At 38.4% G+C, this 21,961-nt stretch overlaps 1 protein-coding gene across 11 annotated transcripts in view; it reads right to left on the reverse strand.

Annotated features, from left to right (window-relative positions):
- The window catches only part of DLG2 (discs large MAGUK scaffold protein 2), an 890,387-nt gene that overhangs the window by 372,075 nt on the left and 496,351 nt on the right, over positions 1–21,961 (reverse strand). For all 11 annotated transcript variants that reach the window (XM_030950072.1, XM_030950037.1, XM_030950029.1 and 8 more), the window contains one exon: positions 13,092–13,145. In XM_030950072.1, coding sequence (XP_030805932.1) covers positions 13,092–13,145 — 54 coding nt within the window. The remainder of the gene's footprint in view (positions 1–13,091; positions 13,146–21,961) is intronic.

Consider the following 21,961-nt stretch of genomic DNA (forward strand, 5'->3'; position numbering starts at 1 on the left):
CTTGCAGCCTGAGGAGCACATCACTGTCTGTGGGGCTGGGACACTGGCAGGATGCAGGGAACAAGCATCTTGGCATTGCAACAAGACTTAGGAGATGCTCAGGTGAGGAATAAAAGGTGTGGAAAAGGGAAGAATTGATGTGTTTTAGAAGTAGAGAGAAGAAGTACAAGAAAACATAGGGGTAAGTGGATAAAGGGGGCCAAGTCACATGTAGACAAGGCTGGTCAGTTCATTACCCTGTCTGAGCCCTTGCCTGCTGAATATCTTCTGTCATGTCTTCTATTAAACTCCATTTTTATCTATTTTCTTGGGTAAGGGGTTCTGTGTCTGTGGTACCAGCAGCTGGAGTGCATGAAGGTGCCCACAAGCAGTGGGTGATTGCCAGCAAGCTGGGCTAGCTGGGGCGGAGGTGAAGCACTCAGAAAGCTGGAGCGTGCATGTGTAACTGGAAACAAGAAAAGGGAAGAAGTTGGCTGCTAAAGGGGCAAGGGATCAAAGGCAACTGCCCAAGAAACTGTAAGATCCAGGGACTGACTGAGACCCATTTCAGTGTGGGTGTGTGTGCAGGAGTAAGGGCAAGGATCCAGGGCCAGCTACTGCATGGACCGTGTGTCTCAGCTCCATTATAGGAGGAATCAGAGTCCGACATGGGGTGTGTGTGTGTTGGTTTGTGCAAAGGAGTCTGTACCAGCAGCTGGACAGGGGTTGCAGAATCAGGTGCCAGCATCTGGAACAGCAAGGATCTGGAGCCAGCACTCCTGAGCTGACCCAGTGTCCAAATCCAGCTCCTGGCGGTTTTCACACCACACACATGAATACATGCACACACACAGGGACACACGGAGGCCACTATGGTTTGTGTGGGCACTGACTGCTGCGCTGCCTGGCTCAGACCTGTGTCTACTCAAATGCCTTCAGTTTGTCCGTGTCCTTACTGGGAATACAGCACCAGCTACTGAGCATGGAGTCCCAACAGCCTTGCTTCCATCAGGCTAGCAAATTTACCAACCCTGTAACATATTGCAAAAATTTCTTGCACACGTATTGCAAACATAGAATTTTTTTGTTATATGGACTATGACTCAATGCGATGCTAAACCAAGAAAAAAATTCTTTGCGGACTCGTTGCTATGTATCTCCTACTTTCATCCAAGCAGAAAGATGAATGTGACAGAAAAAGCTATTCTTGAATCATTCTTCACCAAGAAACAGCAGGGAAAGAAAAATGGCTAGAAAAATATCTGGAAATAACAAACCGTGCTCAAAGTGTAACCAATGGTGGACAATATTAAAGCTTTAACTTTGGTAAACCAGGGGAATTTCTACAAAATATAAACAAACTTGATTTTAGCTACAGCCAAAAATCAAAAAGATGTGGAATTAAAGAACTGGGGAGAAAGTCAAGTATAATTTATTTTCTTTCAGTAGACCTGCATATAGAGACAAAGTTCATTGAGACATGATTGAAACAGGGATGCCCAGTTCTGATCAACCTGCCTTATTGATAAGATCAGTCTCCCTAAGACATGAGGATGGCTCCTGGAGATTGGTCCTTATTTTGAAAGAAAGATGAATATCTTTCAACAATTCCAAGATATATAGAAAAAAGTTTCACAAACTAGAAAATATTTGTGTCCTTCTGCATGAAATTCAAATTCTCTGGGAATGTAAGAACACTTCTCTGACTTAATTTACAAACAGACTCTAAACTAGTACACAATGCTTCTAAAAAGAAATTAAACAGTATTGAAAGCACCAGCTGCAAATTATACTTCGCCTCTAGGGAAAGACCAAGAGGACATATGGACAGTTGAGGACTTTTAGTATTTTTAGAATAAGAAAGAACACTACCAAGATACCACATATCTGCTTCTACTAAAGAGAAAGACTGTGGTGAAATCTAAGTGGTTAATCAACCTTGCACTATGCACATTATTTGAAAAACTAGTATGGCTCAATCGTATCAAGATAAACTCACAGCGTGCTATGCTTACATTTCCATCACCTTTGCAAAGCCTAAGGCCTGAATGTGGACATCAGACAAGATTACTTTTGTTATGACCACATTAATGCTCACTTAAGCTGAGCAAAGAACAACATTCAGTAAAATGTTTGCCAATATTCAATTGGCAATATTGCCAATATTCATTAAAATGTTTCAGCCTAGCAAACATAAAACATAACATACTCAGCACAAATACTTTATGACTAAAAAGAATCCAGAATTTTAAACTCTGGTCATCTCTATGCAGAAAAATTTACAGGCGCAAATTACTTGACAACTGATTGAATATGTTAATGTAAGATACAAAAGAAATGCACTTCAGTTGTTATTTCTCTTTACTAATAACCTCAACAAGTGGAAATTTATCTCATGTAGGAATCTTTATTTTCTATTACCTTCAAACTAGGCCAATTTTCTATACAAAATTATGACGGCTGCAATATCTAACATCAGGAAAACAGATATTATCTGTGGCATATTTGGGTTTCCTCCTCTATCCTAGGTCATCTAAACACTGATTAAAATGTAATTTACTATCAAGTCTGAGTCACCAGATCACTGCATTAACAGTAGTGTCAGGTTTTGTTGTGTAAAATGTGGATTAGCCATAACTCATATTCCCAAAATGTCTACGCTCACAATTTGTAACAGTAGGGACTTCACAATATTTGCTGAAACTGTGCTGAAGTTGTGTTAGTTTTACAGCATGGATCAGCGAATACCTGGCTAACAATGGGGGAAAATAAGAGCATTTAAATGGCTAACTTTGCAATTTTGTTAAAAGAGGACGGTGTTCCTTTGAGATCTTTTTATATTGTTGTAGGGAATGAGTAAGAACACACTCTAGCTATTCTAAAATTTTTATAAAGTAACAATAAATAACAGGAAAAATGCTGCTATGAAAAACACAGTGAATGATATTAAGAACAATACCTATAAGATCACAAGTTAAGGGTATACTTTCTATCCATTGTTATTACTGATGTTGCATTATGTGCTGCCAGGATAAGAACCTTGCCTTGGCTGAACTTTAACAGGTAGTTTGCAAAGCAATATATTCAACAATTCTACACATTAAAAAAGTAAATATTGTTAAAATTACAAAGAAGAGTTCTTGTAAAATAAATTTCAGACATACTTCATCCTAAATAAGTGAAAAACCACTGTAATCAAAACATAATATGTACAATTAGACATGAAAGCAAGAGTTTTCTTTCCTACTTTTCATCAAAACAAGCTTTCTCTTCAATACCGAGCAGTCACTTTCTCTTTACTTCTTAGATTATCCAAGGTCAAAGGAACACATCTGTCTCTGACAGCAATTAATCTGAAATCCTCCAAAATGAAGTCTTATGAAAAAGGAAAGCTTTCTTCCTCTTGTATAATCAAAACCATTAAGATAATGACATCTGTGCTAGCTCTTTGATTTTTTAAACAATGGCTTTCAGTTAAGTTCTACACCTTTCTAACACAGTAAATACTGACCAATTCAAGTCCCATTGTCTTGAATCCAAAAAAAAAAAAAATAAAATCTGTAAGTCGTTATTCACTTGCAGTCTTTATGCCGTTTCCCAAATCACTTCAGGGCTTGTAACTTCACGACAAAGTAACTCAAAATAAAGCTCTTGCTATGGAAAAAAAGCTGTGTGTACTTGAAGAGCTTTATCAGCGTCTTAGAATCACAGAATGGTTTGGATTGGAAGCAACTTTAAAGATCATCCAGTTCCAATCTCCCTGCCATGGGTCTTACTTTTATACATATATACACACATACAGATATATTCTAATCAAGTATTTTATGAAAAAGACAATGGGCTTGATGGTTTAAGACCATGAATTGTACTATAAAAGCATATTTGGTTATGTTAGCCACTGGATCGTTGCAAACCTTCCAACCCAACTGACTTTAGCCTACTGCTGCAATATCCAGTGAGGTTAGCTATGGTAGAATAATATATAGACTTACACAAAAGGAAAAACTAATTCAAGGCTAGGCAGAGAATGACAAAACCAAATTCAAATGACTTGTGATTTAGGTCAGGTTGGTCCATGTAATTTAAGGCTGCCTCAGATCTCAAAGTGCTTCAAAAAACTTTAACAGGCATACACTGCATTCTGCAGCACATGCCAACATCACAGGCAAATTAAAAATTAAGTATAGATGGCTGTAGAGGAGGTGTATGTGAGCACCCCCACACCCCCATATGTTTATGGTATATATGATTTTTCTCAGAGTGATGAAAATACCAGACAGTGCAATGCCTGGCTGGCTTCCCCCAGCAGAGGCAACAAGGGTAAGAGTGGCTCAGCAAGAACAGACTTTTCAAAAGCAAAGCACTGTACCCTCCATCAAGGAGTTTATTACACAGTCGCCCAAAGGACCCGATAGTGGGTATCCAAAAACCTGTCGGCAAGAGCAGTTTTTTGTCAAAAAGTCTGCTTTACAAACTTGAGAGCATTAGAACTAAGACTGATAAATGCACACCCATGATCTGGATTGCAATGCTGAAGCACTTGCACTCCAAATCCAAAAAGCATGAAGCATTACACAGTCCCTATGCTGAGTCCACCTGAAGCCAAGGGACACAAATGAGTGCAGGATGTGATCTCTACAGTTCAATAAGCTCCTCTCTCCCAGTCTGCTAATTGCAACATTTCAAACATCCATAGAAAGAACTCCTTGACTGAATCTAAAGTCCAGCATTATTCATAGGCAATTGAAAATGGACAGTATTATAATTTCAGAGAATAGAAGTGGAATAATTAGATACGTGACCAATGGATGCATTTACTTGTTGGATTGACAGGATGTTGGTAATTCTACCTACATCCAGACACAATGAAGGCTTTTTGATTTTTTATGCATTATGATACATAGCACTCAAATAGGCAATGTAGTGTTAATTCCTACAGAAAATAAAAGAAATCCCCTAAAATAATGAAGTTATTTTAGTTGAGAGTAAAGCTTTTTACCTTAATTAAAAATTATGTCTTTGAGAAGGCTTAAATATTAAATATGCATTAATGATTTTAAAGCAAAACACATGGAAAAAAAAAATCACTTTTGTGCTTCAGAATCACTCTGGCCCTTCTTTAAAAGATGTTTCCTTTTAAAACAGCATATTTTAAAAGAAAAGGTTTGAAATAAATTTATTTTCAGGTAGAAAAACAGTGGGTATGAAACAGAGGCAAAATAAATCATAAGGTCCATTCTGTACTTTTGCTTTGGGTTTTCAACAGAAGCAGCATATTTTTTTATGCTGTCACACTAAAATTCATGTAGGTCATCAGACAGCAGGATGAAACCTCTTCTATTTTTGCATGTTTAAGGGGAGATGTTTTATATTAGTTCATTACTTTTGTGTTCTGTTGAACCATTTTCACTAATGATCACAAAATATTTTATAAACATTATTTAAATCAAGCCTGTCAATACTGCTATTATAAAAGAAAAATGTCTTATCCCACTGCAGAAACAACATGCAGAATACAGCACTGTTTGCCAGGGCAAAAAAAATTGCTGTGATACAATTCAAGGGCCAAAACAGACAAGCCAAGTCAATGCAGCTTTAAAAGACTAGCACAGAGTTCTTCCAGCTTTAGCTTTTCCATTGCAATGCACATTAATGACAGGCTGAAAGATTAGTATGAATAATAAACAAAACTGCAGGTTAAGAATCTGGAAAAATGTAAGTCATTAGAGATAATAAGGTGTGTAATCTGACTTTCAAGACTATGATCAAACTAATTAGGAAGGAAGCAACAAATTTATTCTCAGAAGTCAATGGAAAAAAACCCATACCTACATGATGGTATTTTAATATATTTCAATATAATATTAATAAAAAACCAAACTCCATGAGTTTCCTACTTTTGTAAAAATTCAGATTCTAACCTTTTAGACCAAAATTTCTTTTTAGGCTTCTATTACCACTGTTCTCAAAAATTTGCTAATCATCCATAGTCATTTTTGTGGTTTAACCCCAGCTAGCAGCCAAGACCCACACAACTGTTCACTCCCCTACCAGCAGGACCAGGAGAGAATTGGAATGGTCAACGGTAAAACCTTGTGGGCTGAGATAAAGATAGTTTGATAAGGAAAACAAAAACCACACACACAAGCAATGCAAAACAAGGAGTTAATTCCCTGCTTCCCATGGATAGGCAGGTGTTCAGCCATCTCTAGGAGAGCTTGACTTGGGAAGACACATGCCATTACTCTGAATGTCCCTCCCTTCCTCCTTCTTCCCCCACCTTATACACTGATCATGTCATCACACCGCCTGAAATATCCCTTTGGTCACTTGGGGTATCTGTCCTGGCTGTGCCTCCTCCCAGCCTCCCATCCACCCCCACTCTCTCACCAGTGTGGCAGTATGAAAAGCAGAAAAGGCCTTGGTTCTGTGCGAGCCCTGCTCAGCAATAACAAAATTACCCCTATATTAGCAACCATGTGTTCAGCACAAATCCAAAACAGCCTCACACCAGCCACTGTGAAGAAAGTTAACTCTACCCCAGTCAAAACCAGCTCAGTCATATATGTAATTATGTAAACACTTGCTTTATTGTAAAAATATATAAGGCCACTTACCCCCTCCAATTTATTTTTCTAGATCTATAATGCACCTACATTCTTATTATCCAATAAAAAGCCTTTCACTGACTGAACACTGACTGTGCTCAGAAATTAACAAAGTTTCTTCATTCTTTTTACAGTCAGGCATGGCAGTGTGCTCCCATCTCCAACCTGTCTTTAATATTCCATTATAATTCCTGCTCAAGTAATAACCCTAAGTGGTGATCAGTCATGGATGTATCTGGTCCTGAAGGCTCAATCTGGCTCCAGCTAGACTTGGGGGGAGACAGATGACAACACGATGACAACGTGACAGGCAAGAACATTTGGCCAACACACCCAGCTAACCAGAATGCTGGTCAATGTCCAGCTCAAGGAAAATTTGGAAGAAACTAGCATCTGTAGTCAGTATTCAAATATATGACTATGACTCTATCATATCACTCCATGAAGAGCAGACAGCCCAGGGCCTGGTGAGCTCTCCTGCATGGCAGTGGGCTGCACACCAGGATTTCCCCTTGAGTTGGAATGCCTCTCAAGGTTATGAGATTCCTTATTACATCAGATGGTTGGTAAGTGAATTGGGAATAAGCACACTGAAACTTGGCAATCTTTCAGAAAGGATGATTAAACACTGGAATGGGCTGCCCAGGGAGGTGGTTGAGTCACTGTCCCTGGAGGTGTTTAGGAAAAGACTGGATGTGGCACTTAGTGCCATGGTCTAGTTGACATTGTGGTTTGATCAAAGGTTGGACTTGATGATCTCAGAGGCCTTTTCCAACCTAATTGATTCTGTGATTGCAAATATATAATCCCTTAGACATCAACCACTGGCCAAGGCTGAGACAGTCTGGATCCAGCCACACCTAAACTCCCCTCTGAAAGGAAGTTTGGAATAGAATGGGGTCCTCTCTGAACCTCATAGCTCAATAGGAAGATCCCCCCAAAATTCTGACTGTTCTCTATCCAGTAAATTCTCAAGTATACCTGGCCATTCATTCTTGTTACACCACTGCTGCATTTACCACTGAACTTCTCTTGTATCAATAAAATATAGTTTCTTCTCACTTGAGAGTGAAGTGACTGATTCCATCCACAACATAAGAACAGGAAGAATTTGTTTTTCTTTTCAGCCTTTGTTTAAGCTTTTATGTGAGTCCTTCTAATGTGCTAAATCTAGGTGCATTAGCTGAATGGCAGAGAGGAAAGCTGAAAATTTTCCAGAATTCCCCATTTTGGCATCATCCTGGCCCCCACACTGCCCTGCTCCAGGAGGGGCTGAGCTCACAGTGTCCCTAAGCTGGGATGCACCAAAACAGCTGCACAGCCCTCTCTGTGGCCACACTCAGGTAAGGGTAAAACAACACAAAGATTTGATTACAGCTCATGAAAACATAACTAACATAGTTCGAAAATTACTTCTTCAGGACATGTCTTACATGTACTTTCTTACATATACCTTCATGTGAAGGTACCTATGAACCATGAGGTCATAGGTACCTTCACATGTACCTATGAACTCATCATAGGCAGCACACTTAGTAAATCAAACCAATAATAAAATAACAACAACTCAAAACAGAAATAATATAAAAATTTATAATCTAAAAGAACAATGTGAAACTGAATAAATATGAGGAATTCACTGTGACTAAAAGGAGAGTAAAGTACATATTCCTTAGATCTTATTGCTGTGAAAAGATGGGAGAGGAAGGGAACAACCACAGTACCTGAGTGAACTTCCCTAAGTTTTTTGTTAAGATGAAAAGAAAATAAAATTTCATCATAAGATAAAAAGAAAGGATCCCTTCAATTGCTATAAGTGATGCAGCAAAGACAGCCTTATAGCTACTTTTTACTCAACTATGCAGCTTTTGGAAATAAAAAAAGAAATAAATAAGTCCTATTCTGTGCAACAGAGAAAATGAGATGATTCATATGTTATTAAATTAATACTTCTCATTATACAAAGAGATCTAAAATTTACAGCAAAAGAATAGAGAACAAACAAACTCCCACAAATGTTTAATTGTGTTTAAAATGTCACAGAATAATTTGTTTTGTACTATCGAAGCTTCCTATCAAATTTATTCCCACGTCCAAAGCTCGGTGAGCCAAAGTTTTCAAATCACTGAACCTAGAAACAAACTTAATTAACTGTTTCTTCTGTTATTTTCTGCAGGCTCAAATTATAACAGAATAATAGAATAAGGCTTTTTCTTTTGTCTCATCTAAAAAAAGCATACTGATGAAAACCAGTCCTACAAAGGATTATTTTTTTCCCAAACTACTGAGTTGAAAGGTTGGAAGAATGCCAACAGTTGCAAAATGTTTAATAATGTGATTTTAAATTATTAGAGGGTTAATGAGACAAATCACTTAGTTTACCAGTTGTATACTAACTGTACAAAGGAAATTTCTCTCAGGTGGACCAGTGCAAAGATGACATGTGGACATGCTTTGTGAATGCTGACCATCACTGTGAGAGGTATCTCCCAAATCTCAGGAATTTTGGAGGAAGATGGCAGAGAGGATGAGCAGAGATGTTAATGAATTGGAAATGCATTGAAGGTACATCCTGTAAAACAATGACACAGGCTGTGCCGACAGCCTAATGAAATGATGAGAAGTCTCTGTCCAGCATATAACACTAAAAATAGCCTGACCTTATTTAGGGATCTGTCAGGTTATCAGCTGTGGCTAGTAATTACAGAAAAAACCAACCATTTTGATTCACCAAAACTTGAAAATCCAGTGCCTACATTTGGAAATAATTTCTATATGGTATAAAATTGATGACTTAATTTTTTTGTGGTAAATGCAATGAAAATTACCGTTATTTAAAAAAATTAAGAAAAACAATTATTTTATTTTTTTAAGCAGCACTTTTTTCTCCCTGCAAACATGTGAGTGGACAGCATCAACTAGTTGTCATGAAAAGTATCTTCGAAAACCCTACCAGTCAGAAATCAAAAACTATGTAAAAAATCTTGAGACATATTACTTGCTTATGTATTCCCCTGCCTTTTAATTCTATTCAACAATTTGATTTAGAAATGGGGCTCAGATTCGTGGAAGGCAAACTCACTCAAAAGATTTCAAGGACAACCATCTAAGGCTAGAGAAAGACAGAGTATGAAAAAAAAAGAATGTAAACATTTGAACCATGACCTAATTAGTAGGGTCTGAAAAATTCTTGTTCTCCCCATCCAGTCTTCCTGGACTCCAAGTGTACTTTAACAATGAGAGCTGGAAAACAGGGATGAATAGCAGAAATCTAAGATCACTATAGCCCCAGGGAACAGCACTTCTGGGTGTTTTAAACACTCCACAGTTCTGAGAGAAGATCAGCATCTTACACCAAGGCTCCTTTTAGCTTTGGACAGAAAATACAATCATTTAACTTGGCTTCTCTGATCCATAAAGTAATTTTTTTCTCAGAGTGTTAGAAGTTTATTTTATGGCAACTAAAAATCAGTAGTGCCTTTCAGAAGTGCAAATACCTAGCTAGCTAACTCTAAGGATACTTAAGCATTCACCAAAGATGTTCCCAGGCACTTGGAGTCTTCCACCATGCATATCTGGAAGTTCTAACAGTGCTGAAAATGCAGCTGTTTGACACATACTCAAGTTTCAAAATCATAATTAAATCTAGCTTTTTGTTATCTCTCTGAACTGACCTCATCCAGAAAAAATATTTTAGGGCATATCCACTAAATTACATTTCCTGTAAAATAAATTATAGGATGATGGCTGCACTATCATACACTTAACTCATCCAGTTTGGAAGATTTGCCTCTGTATTTCCAAATATTTAAAAGAGAGACAAAACTCCCCTAACACCCCATTATGTTATAGACTGTATTACAGACCCGCACAATACTATTTTGCTGGGATGGAGTTTATTCTCCATAGTAGCCTATGTGGAGCAATAATTCAATGTGTGGCTGAAACAATGTTGCTAATACATCATCATTTTGGTTATTGCTGAAGAGAGCTTGCACAGCATCAAGATTTTTTCTCCTTTCAATTTTACCCTTCCTGTTCCAGTAGCAAGTTGGCCGGGGGTGGGTACAGGGTTTGGAGGGGACCTAGCCAGGAGAGATGACCCCACATGACCAAAGGTATAGTCCGTATCACACGCTGTTCTGCAGCAAAAGCTCAGGGAAAGGAGGAGCAAGTGAGAACAATCATGATTATGGTTTTTGTCTTCCCAAATAACTGCTAAACCTGATGAAGCCTTGCTTTCCTTGCTAAATATCTGCCCGCTGCTGGGAAGCAGTGAATGAATTTCTTATTTAGCTTTACCTGCACATGCAACATTTGCTTTCCCTATTTAACTCATTATCTTCTGCTTTTATATCTCTTATTTTCTACCTGACCCACAGCAGAGAGGAGTGAGAAGGTTGCTTGGCTATTGGTGAGAGTCAATCCACTACATGCTGTCACTAAATATGCATTGGGAAGGATTCCTGGACCAGGAGGGGATGCACACAGAAGCAAACATGGATCTAGCCCAATGACTACAGCATCTCCCTTGCAGAGGAAATACAAAATGAAACCAAACGAAATTAAACTGCATTACTCCTGAGAGCAAGAAAGAAAACACAGGTCTCCCAGCCCACTCCCTCAAATATGAGTTTGGAGGAAGAGGTCATTTGTTCATGGCTTGTTTTTGTGTCTCATTTTAGAGAATGTTCACACAAATCATGAGCAGAAGGAAATGCCTATTTGTAGAGCAGAGACCCCAAGTTCTGTGGGGTTGGGGTGGCCTGGGCTCAGCAGACAGGTCGAGGTGAATTGCTTCTTAGTGTCTAGTGTTAAGTCCCTCTGTGGTGGCACTGCTGTGTCCCATATCTAAGAGAAATAATTCTTCCCAGGCTAGGAAGAACAAGGTGACTAATTCAGAGTTGTCTACTTCTACAGCAAGCACCTTCTGTTTATTTATCCAGTTCACATCATATGTTGGAGACTGAAATAGCCCACAGGCAATTCTCAGCCTATTGTCAACATTTCTCTTGAATGTCTTTGGTCATTTGTTCTTTATTATTTAAGAGAAAGGAACTCTAGTACAAAAAAAGTGGCATAAAAGTGTGTAAGTATTGATAGGATGTGTTAAGGGAATAAATCACATTGATTGAGCATCTTGTCACTAGTGTAATTGCATCTGTATTTAGGAATTCTAACACCGTAGCTGCAGAGGATCCTGGGCACAGGTCCAGTGCTGAAAATGAGAACTGGGGCTCACAGTGTCCCTTCTGGAAGACTAGAGAACACAAAGTATAAAATGTCTCATCAAAATACAGGAGAAAAGCCAGACAGACCTATTGAAAGTGAGACCATAGCAGATGGTTTTGGTGTTAGGATGGAAAACTGAGACAGAAATTATAGGAAGCCTTTTAAAAAAGCTGCATGCAAATGAACAGAGAAATTCTATTTAACTTTTTCACCCTTCCCAATAGTTCATATTCCCATCTAGGGACTGAATTCTCTTCTGCTTTACAGCACTGTCATTCTTCTAAATTGCTCTTGGCTGTGATCTTTACCTGTGCTATGCACTATAATTTCTAAGTTTTATGAATTGTCAGTAACAAACTGGCCAGGACAACCCCTATTAAACTGCCTCATCAACAGTCTTCTGAAAGACAGAACCCAGCAACATGATTGGTGTAGGCAGATAAATAATTAGGCTTATGCATTGGTATCGTAAGAAACAGATGTGGACAAAACACGACAGATGAGAGACATTAATTAGGAGCTTCAAAAAGAGAACTAAGATGATGCAAAAAGAAAGATTAGATACTGGCTGGCTAGCTTTGTGCTACTTGCTTTTCTTTCCTCCAATCATTTAAGCCTCTTACTCTGTGATGTGCTTGCTTTGTGTTTTCGTATGTCCTTTATCTTCAACTATAGCTGATTTTACAGTCTAAACAACAATAATAACAAACGTTTTTAGAAAAAACAGATTTTTAAAAATCTAATAAAAGCATGCATTTATTTTAGGATACTCTGTTTCCTAGAAGTCATAAAAAAGAAGAGACATTAATAGGAAAATATTAAGTCAATTAGTTTGAGCTGTTATATATCATGAGCAATTTCCATCTACAAAAGAAGGACAGAGAGACAAATGAAGGGATATTGCACCACTTCAAGATACACTGTGCATCCAGGACTCTTTCTATTACACTAGCAGGGTGTGCATGGCTCTAAAAGCAAATACTCATGTTGCTGGTAAGGATGACAGCCTTAAGGAAATCACTTTTCTTTTTTTCAAAGAAAGACTAGTTTTAGTAAGCATAAACTACAAATTGGGTGCATATAATACGCTAGGATTCACCTGAGTGCAATTGTCATTCCCAATTTCTTTTCCCAGAAAAGAATTTACTGTGTAACTATAAAAGAAATTAGTAATTGCAATATTTGTTTATAACTTCTATGCAATACCAAGCAGAATTTCTGCATGAAAATAAAGCAACTCTACATATTTATAAAAAAAACTTTAATACTTACATAAGGGATTGTGTCCAAAGTGTCTGTGTTGACAATTATAGGGGCAGGGCTTGCCTGAAATGGAAAAAAAAAGAGAAAATAAATTGAAAGACCTGAAATTCATTAATATTGAAATACCCATACTTATGCCTTAAGTTAAAAGTCTAAAAGCTCATTTTCCCACTGAATTAAAATCATACAATAGTATATAACTGTGGGTACTGCTCAATCAAGGATGAAGGAAATAGATTCTCAGTCTCCAAACCACAACTCACTATGGCCTTTCTTTTTAGTTTCTCCAGGCTTTGGGCCACATCCTGAATACATATTAACCAGTTGTTCATTTTTAGTAGAACTGTAAGAAACCTGATGTATCCAACTTTCAATGAGGGAATATTGAGGTTGAGGGTTTCAGCTTTAAATGAACCTGACAAATCCACCTTTTGTGTTTGAACCAAGATGATGAACTGATCTTCACAGAGGAGAAACATTTAATGCTTACACAACTCAGCAGTACTGTATAGGATATGTATAAGCCCATATATGGTGATATTTATGTCAAAAGTATATTGTGCTATATACCTTTATATATAATTGGCATGGTTCATATACACTCAGCTGAGGTACAGATTGAAATACAGAACAGTTTAAAAAGACTTGAGCATCTGCAAAACTGCCCAACCTGATCTTTAATTTCTTGATGAAACTCTTATCCAGGCTCGTTTCCAACCACCTGAACCTCTTGCTCTTTCCATTCTGGCATTCAGTGGTACTGACCCAATGCCAAGCTCTGATATGACCCGGCTGTATAAACTTGGCTCAGACTCTGGAGAAAACCAGGAAGTTGTGAGAACATGTAAGCCAGAGGTAAGCACTGTCAGTAAAACGTCAAACTGAGGCAGGACTGCCGAGATGGGATTGTTAATAAATCAAGGACTCAGAAGGATCTACACGCAGTCAATGTAGTACAAAGAGTGATGGAAGGCACCCTTTCTCATGCCCACTTGGGCAGCAAAGACTCTTCAGTCACTGTACTGGGCTGATGAAAACAGTAATGCTTAGCACTAGTAAATAGATAGCTCACTAGCTCTATTCATCTACACTGTGTATTTGTCACTGAATGACTGCACTTTAAACTCATACAGACTGCAGGGTCTCTTTGTGCATGGCAGGCATGCTGAAAACACTGATCCTATTTCTGTCGACAAATATTTACTGTGGGATTCCAAACTTTTGGTTGTTACCAGCCCAAATTAGGAATGTGACATTACTGCAATAATTCAAATAACGTGAGAATAACAGTTTTTGTGCAGTCATTCAAGGATAGTTCTGTGTTCAAAGAAATGTTATGCTACTGGACAAAAGCTACTGCTGATTAATGCCATAATTTCTGTATAGAAACTGTGTAACTGTGAATTAAAATTAAATGCATACAATTTGGTGTCTCTGCATTTCATAGCATGGACCAGTGTCATGGTAAGGTATTATTTGATATTAAAATGCTTAGTATCTGAAAAGATATTATAGGCCCATACCCAGTTATTCTCGTTGTGTCCCAAAACACTGGACACACTGAAGTGATAGGTGAAAGCAGAAGGCCATATGATTATAATATTTTTAGCTTTAGGCATATGGAATATGCCTATAGTTGCATTATCATTGGAGGTAAAACAAATTATTTTCTTTTTAGAATAAGAGTTTTTTCTTACACTAATATTTAGCTCAATACACTTAAGAAGTGATACCTTTGCTACAGGAAGAATAAGCTTGGCAATTTTTTACAGTATTGATTTTATCTCCTTATTTTTACCTACTGTGTTGGTCTATAACCAACTACAAAAAAATTGCAGTTTTCAGAATAAAATCATCTTTCCACTGATGATTTATAAAACAGTATCTACTAAAACAAAAAAAATCTTTCAGAAGTAATTTTCCAAAGCATTCACCAAAATCTCTTTAACCTATTGAAGAACAAAGCCTTTCATCTATATCAGACTTCCCTCAAGTATAGCTAAAGAAATCAGAAACAAATGTGGGAACACTTAGGACTGGACAGAGTACTCCTGGTGCAGTGTGACAAGGGGATGAGATGTTCCTCACCCTGCTGCCCAGGCTGGAAGTGCAGCCCCGTTTGCCATTGCCCCTCCCTGCTGCAATGGCTGACTCACGTGCACCTTGTTCTCCTCTGTACAAAGCTGCAGCTTAGCCAGACTGTGCCTGGCTGGGACTGCTCCATGTTTTATTCTGTCATTGGGAACTCCTGTATGTTTTCATTGAACTTTGTGAGGTTCCTCTCAGCACATTTCTCCTTCTCCTATATTCCTCTGAAGAGCAGGGAAACTGTTCAGTGTATGATCTGCTCTTCCCAGTCTGGCGTTACCTCAAACCTTGCTGACAATGCTCTCTATGAAATCACTCTAGTTATTAATGAAGATAAACAGCATTAGCACCTCTATCAACTCTGTATGAGCACCACAAGTAACTGAACTCTGAACTGCTGACCACTGCTCTTTGGGTCTGCTGGTCTAGCCAGTGTCCCCCTCATCTTCTAGCAAACCCATCCATTTACTTTCTCTCTCATTTGGCTATGAAAGAGAATTTGTGCTGAAAACCTTGCTAAAATCCAGGCAAATGACATCTACTGATCTTCCCTCATCCACAGAGCTAACAGGTTTGGTTGTTTTTGTTGGTTTGTTTTTTTTTTTTTTTTTTTTGGGGGTGTATTTATTTTGTTGGGGTTTTTTTGTATTTTGTGTAATTTTTTTTGTATTTTCTGTATTTATTTTGTTGGGGTTTTTTTGGGTTTTTTTTAATAAGTATGATTTAATGGAAACATCTTGCTCCCATCTCTCTGATATATGGTAATTCGAAGAACACTAACCTCCTGAGCTGCAAAATTGCATTAAAGTGCAGGAAATTGCGATTATTTCATTAGCTGGGCCCCGTTTGTAGCTCATGCTTTAAAGCAGGAGACTTCAATCATGCAAAGTTGAGAAGACAGTTTGCAATCACTGGAGAGAGCCCTAAATATAGTGCTAGCCATAGAGTACACAACAGAATCAAAACAGTCCTGTAACCACAGTGAAATTACTGAAGGGAGAAGATCAGTATCAACGAGGAGTCGAAGATTTTACTTTCCAGAATGATCTATCTGTATCTATGAAAACATGACTTGAAAACATATCACACTGGTTCACCAAATTCTCAAAAAAGATACTCAGGTATCTCTATACATCTAATGGAGAACATTGACAAATCTATGAACCAGGATTCATCAACAGTATTCCCAACTGTGCATAAATTAACAAAGGCATGCAAAACCACGTCTAGATTCTCTTGAGAACCTCTGCCTATAGTGTCTTTGAGATAGCACTGCCTCTTATCTCTCAATCTGTGAACCTACACAGATCTATATAGGCTTTATCTAGGCTTCAGACTGGTTGAGACGAAATAGCTTCTGGGAAGAGAATTACTTTATTCCTAACTCTGCGTTTTGACCTCCTTTGCCATCTTGACCAAGACAGTGAATCACAGTTTACCAAGTAAATTATACTTTACCAGCTTTTCCAGATGCAAAATAAAACCAAGCCAATCGCCAGAAGTGTGAATATTACTCAGTGTAGTAATTGAGTAATCCTGTTTTCCTCATTCCTCATTTACTTCCCTCTCCATCCCAATTCCCAGCTATACATGAAGTATTATACTAAGCTGACAATGTACTGTGCAGTCAGACTTACAGCTCCTGCTCCCTGCATGAACCTTCCTCCTACCCTTGGCTGCAAGCACTGCTTTCAGCTGAGCCATCTCTGTGCTTTGAAAAAAGGCATCACACTGACAGCTGCAGTGAAAGACTGGCATAGCTGAGACAAAACTTGAATAGCTTTGGGAAAAAAAAGTAAAAATGGAAGATTTTTTTTATTCTTCTTCTTAAAGGACTTGAGCATAAAACACTTTGCTTCCACAAATGTATACAAGATTGTTCTGCTTGCCTTGCTGCCAAAAGCACAACTTAGAAGCAAGATAGAGCAAAAGCACTTGAAGCCAGTAGAAACAGAACACAAAGGCACATGGTCTAGTTCATGAACAATTACTCTGCTGCCAAATTCTCTGCAAGTGTATGATATGACTCATACCTCTCAGACAAGGTGAACTTTCCCTCCACCATGAATGCTAGCATTATCCTGGTAGACTGGTTTTAATCATGCTACTCACAGTTTTAGAGACTATCCATATCATACTGGGTTGCTTTCTTCAGCATTCATAAATCCTTGTTTTAAGTGTTCCTACTATGCAGGACTATATTCAACACCCGACCATAAAATCACAAACATAGTTATGTGGCCACTACTTTATAAATCATAAGCACAGCACATTACTTCTTAACAAGAAAACAGAACCAAGTATGTCATCATTTTGAAATTGCCCACCTATGTCTATTCCTAGCTGCAATTTTAATTTCATAGAATCAATAAGGTTGGTAATGACCTCTAGCATCAAGTCCAACCAATAACCCAGCACTGCCAGGTCCACCCCTAAACCATGTCCCTAAGCACCCCACCTAACTGGATTTTGAACATTTCCAGGTACAGGGATTCCACTGCTTTCCTGGGCAGCCTGTTCCAAGGCTCGATCATCCTTTCAGTGAAGGCTTTTTTCTTAATATCCAATCTCAACCTTGTTTTATGCAACTTGAGGCTGTTAGAACTCTCTACTGCTTTTCTTGTTAAGGAATCACCATCATTGCCTACATTATTACATTTAATTAAACTCAAAATAAGGGGGTGGTGAAATTGAGAGTAATACAATTGTGTATGTATTACCATTTTAAAAGTAAGTTGAGTTGTCAGTGGCTTATTGTCATCTTGTGCAGACACTGAACTCTGGATTGTATATAAGTTAAAGGCTCATCTTTCCAGGCAGCCCTAAACTCTGAAACACTCTCTGAAATATACATTTGCAGTTTGGTATTACTTCAAAATGTTAGCACTTTGCGTCTTAATAATCCAAAGTAGAGCAGTCCCTATATGTGTACATGAATAGGGCATGCTGCATCTCTCAGATACACAGTGTAAGACTGCTTAAGGCCTTAAAAAAGTGATACTGAATTAGTTTAAGTTCCTGTTTTCAGGAGTTTCACAATTGCAAGAAATAGATTTACATTTACACACAATGGCAGGAAAGATTAAATGACAATTTAGATGTCAAAACAGTAATTCTCTGGCATGCTATGAGGCCTCAAGATCACAGAACACACAGCACCTTTTGTCATATTTACCACTGAATTACAAACTGAAAGACTAAAAGATAAAAAGACATTTCATTTCTATTAATCAGAAAATGTAAAAGATAGAGAACCTCTTTGAACATCTAAAGAATGACTTAGCAGCAAACAATTCTACCTCTGCTCTGAGACATAAAACAGAAGTCAAAACCAGCTTTGCTTGCAGATTGCAGATGCCATGAAAGAAGAAAAATGCCTCAAGAAATCCTCAAGACCAATCCCTTTGTATATAATGCAATCTCATATAAAGCCATTTAGCTTAAATGTAAATTGCACTTTTCAAAGGAGGTGGCCTTATTTGCAGACATGGAGTTTTACATTGTTTTTACTTAATCTGTAGGAATAATTTCCTATTTAAAACTGTATTAATTTGCATTATTAAACAAACCCCAAAACTCATACACAAGGAAAATTAAACAGTTCTGTGTGGATTCAGAGGCTATCAGAGGGATTGAGAAGAAAGCACCTACTTTACAGTTGCTGAAGTTTCCCCTGTAATGATCTTACCTGTTAGCAGGTTGAAATAGCAATGATTCATGTAACATAATTTTTTCCCCAGTATAAGATCTAATGAAGGACATAGAAACATCAATGGGAAAAGCTCTCTGGCCACTGGAACAGGCTCCCCAGGGCAGTGGTCACAGCACCGAGTCTGGCAGAGCTCAATAAGCATTTGGACAGTGCTCTCAGGCACATGGTGTGACTCCTGGGGATGTCCTGCGCAGGGCCAGGAGTTGCACTTGATGATCCTTGTGGGTCTCTTCCAACTCAGGATATTCTGTTATTCTATGCTAATATACATGAATGCACACAAACTCAAAATAGACCAGAAGAAAAGCATACATCTAGATTTTAGGCATCCTATTTGACATAGCTGTGTGCTTTATTTTTTTTTCCTAGCCTCAGTGTGCACAAACATAGAACTCTTTCCAGAGGGAGAAAAATAAAATCAAAACAAAACTGCAGCTATTTCTTTCATGGAATCCTAGAATAACTTATGTTGGAAGAGATTTCTAAGGTCATAGAGTCCAAATGCTAAACCAGCACTGCCAAGCCCACCGCTAAACCACGTCCCCGAGTGCCACATCTACAAACACTGCAACACTTTCTCCAAAGGCTGAGCAGGGCCAGAGGAAAAACAAACACATGTGTGATCCCAATACAAACAATGGAGGGCTAGATCTGGACTGCACGTGCAACCTAATTATGGCATCTTCTCATATTTGGCTTTTCCTCCTTTCTTTCAAAAGTCAAGGCTGCCTTACTCACCATATAGCTTTTTATTTTTAACATCATGGTATACTAAGCTTACAAAGAAGTTATCCAGTGTCTTATTCTGTTACCTTTTTACATCATGAAATACCTGAAATTTGAGTGTAATATTTCTGCATGGAGTTATAAAAACCCTCCTCAAAAACACAGAAACAAATGGACTGAAAATTATAATGCAGATGAAGAGAACAAAAAAAAAAAGAGAATGCAAAACTAAATGTGAAACAGGGGAATTACTTTAACAAAATTCAGTAACTCTTAAGGAGGTTATCAGAACATCAATCTTAAAGAATGAAACACTTGCTTTCAGGTTAATCTGTTACATTCAGCACTGTAAACATGAGCCCAGCAAGAAAGGAATCAGTGCCAAAGAGTGCTCATCTCTGCTTATCAAGGGCAGAAGTCATCAAGGCTTACTGGTGTCAGAGTTAAAACTCTCCATAGAGACAAAATAATAAGAAATAGAAAAGTTTTAGAGTTTTGGAAAGGTTCTAATACCACAAATAGCAAAATCACTGAAAATCTTGTTTTAGCACTGAAGTGGCCATGAGGAGAGCTGGGATTTACTGTGATCCATATAATGCATCAAATTAACTCACGGATTCTGGCTAAGTATGTATAGAGGCAAAGCTATTTTGCCAAAGGCTTTTACTTAATGTACATACATTTAAGTATACAGGAAGAACTTAAAGAAACAATCTTGATTTTGACTATCTGCAATAAACTGCAAATTCAAGTTGGTCTGTGGTGGAACAAAGAATGTTTTGATTTTTATGTCAGTGAAAGTAAACCTCTACCCTAACGTCCTCTGGAAAAGTTTTAATTGATGTCCCAGAGTGCCCCTTTATGTCCCAGAATCTCTAAGTGATGAATAAAATTAACTAAATAATTCCAAATATATCAAATATATATAGCTTGCCCGACAGCTTGTTTCAAACCCTAAATCACTGCAGGTCCACTGCACTCACAGTACATCAGTTTAAAAGATAAACATCCATGTGTGAAGTGCAGCTATCCAGGGCTCAGGGGGAATCAGCTCTTTTACATGGTTTAGCTTCATGTGGCATAAAATGCATTTCCCAGTGGAGATGCTCTGCTACATAAATTACAACTATAATTGTATATACTTTACTTGCCAACCGTTTTTAAATCTCAGTTTTCTTGCTGATGTCCTTCTGCCTGAGAACCTGAGCGCTCTGTGGGTGGCTTGCAGGACAGCACGTGCCAGAACTGCCAGATTTTCCGTAATTTTACAGGTTGTAGCACCCAGCAGGAACATCACCAGCTGCCAGTCTTCGCCAGGGCTCTCCTTATGAACCTTTGTAATGCCATCAGGTTGCTACTGATTGAAGAGGATGCTCCCTTTTGAATGATGCAATCTTGATGTAGGACAGAGAGCGGAAATATGCAAATGACATATTCTTTTTGTTTTTAGGACTAATTTCCCTCATAGTTTAAAAATTTTCCACAGAGAAAAAAAATCAGTCCAATTTCTAGACTTTATGCCTTGTTATTCCTCACTCTGCTACATTCAAGCATCTGGTTTAAGGAGTACATCCTAGTGAAGCATCCTAGTGAATTTTGTGTCTCTTCTGCCTGCCTTCTGCTCCCTACTGGATGGAAACAGCTAGGGAGCCATGGACTGTGACGATTGTCACAAGGGGTTTTGGGTGAAGGAAGAGACGAGAAGGTTGACTCCATTATCAGAAGGCTTGATTTATTATTTTATGATATATATACACTACATTATAACTATACTACAAAGAAAAAGAAAGGAGAGTTTCCAGAAGCTGCTAGCTACCTAAGAATAGAAAAGTAAAGAATGATAACAAGACCACTCTCTTCGACTCTGTCTGAGAGAGTTCCCTCCCCGGATTGGCCATCAACCATAAACATCCAAGCTGGGCCAATCCAGACAGACCTGTTGCATTCCACAGCAGCAGACAACCTAATGTTTACATCTTGTTGCTGAACTTCTCAGCTTCAGCAGGAAAAATCCTGAGAGAGGATTTTTCATAAAAGAAATGTCTGTGACAGTGGACAGCAAGGGAAGCTCCAGCGAGGAGAAGGCAGGGCTGCCCTATGCTGTGCACAGGTGGCTCCAGCCAGTGTCACACCACACCCACCATTGGGCCAGGAGTAACAAGCAATAAGGAAGAAAAGGGTGGGGGAAAAGGAGCAGCAAAGAGAAACAAGCATGTCCTGACCCCAGCTCCAACCCCATGCGTAAGGGACCCCAAGTCCCTAGTCCCCCAAAGGCACTGAGTGGGACCTGAAGTCATGGCTAGAGGAGAGGGGGTGTCTGGAATGAAGATGAACCTCAAGATGAGGTGTTTTC

The sequence above is a fragment of the Camarhynchus parvulus genome, chromosome 1 (genome assembly GCF_901933205.1).
Source record: "Camarhynchus parvulus chromosome 1, STF_HiC, whole genome shotgun sequence".
NCBI lineage: Eukaryota > Metazoa > Chordata > Aves > Passeriformes > Thraupidae > Camarhynchus > Camarhynchus parvulus.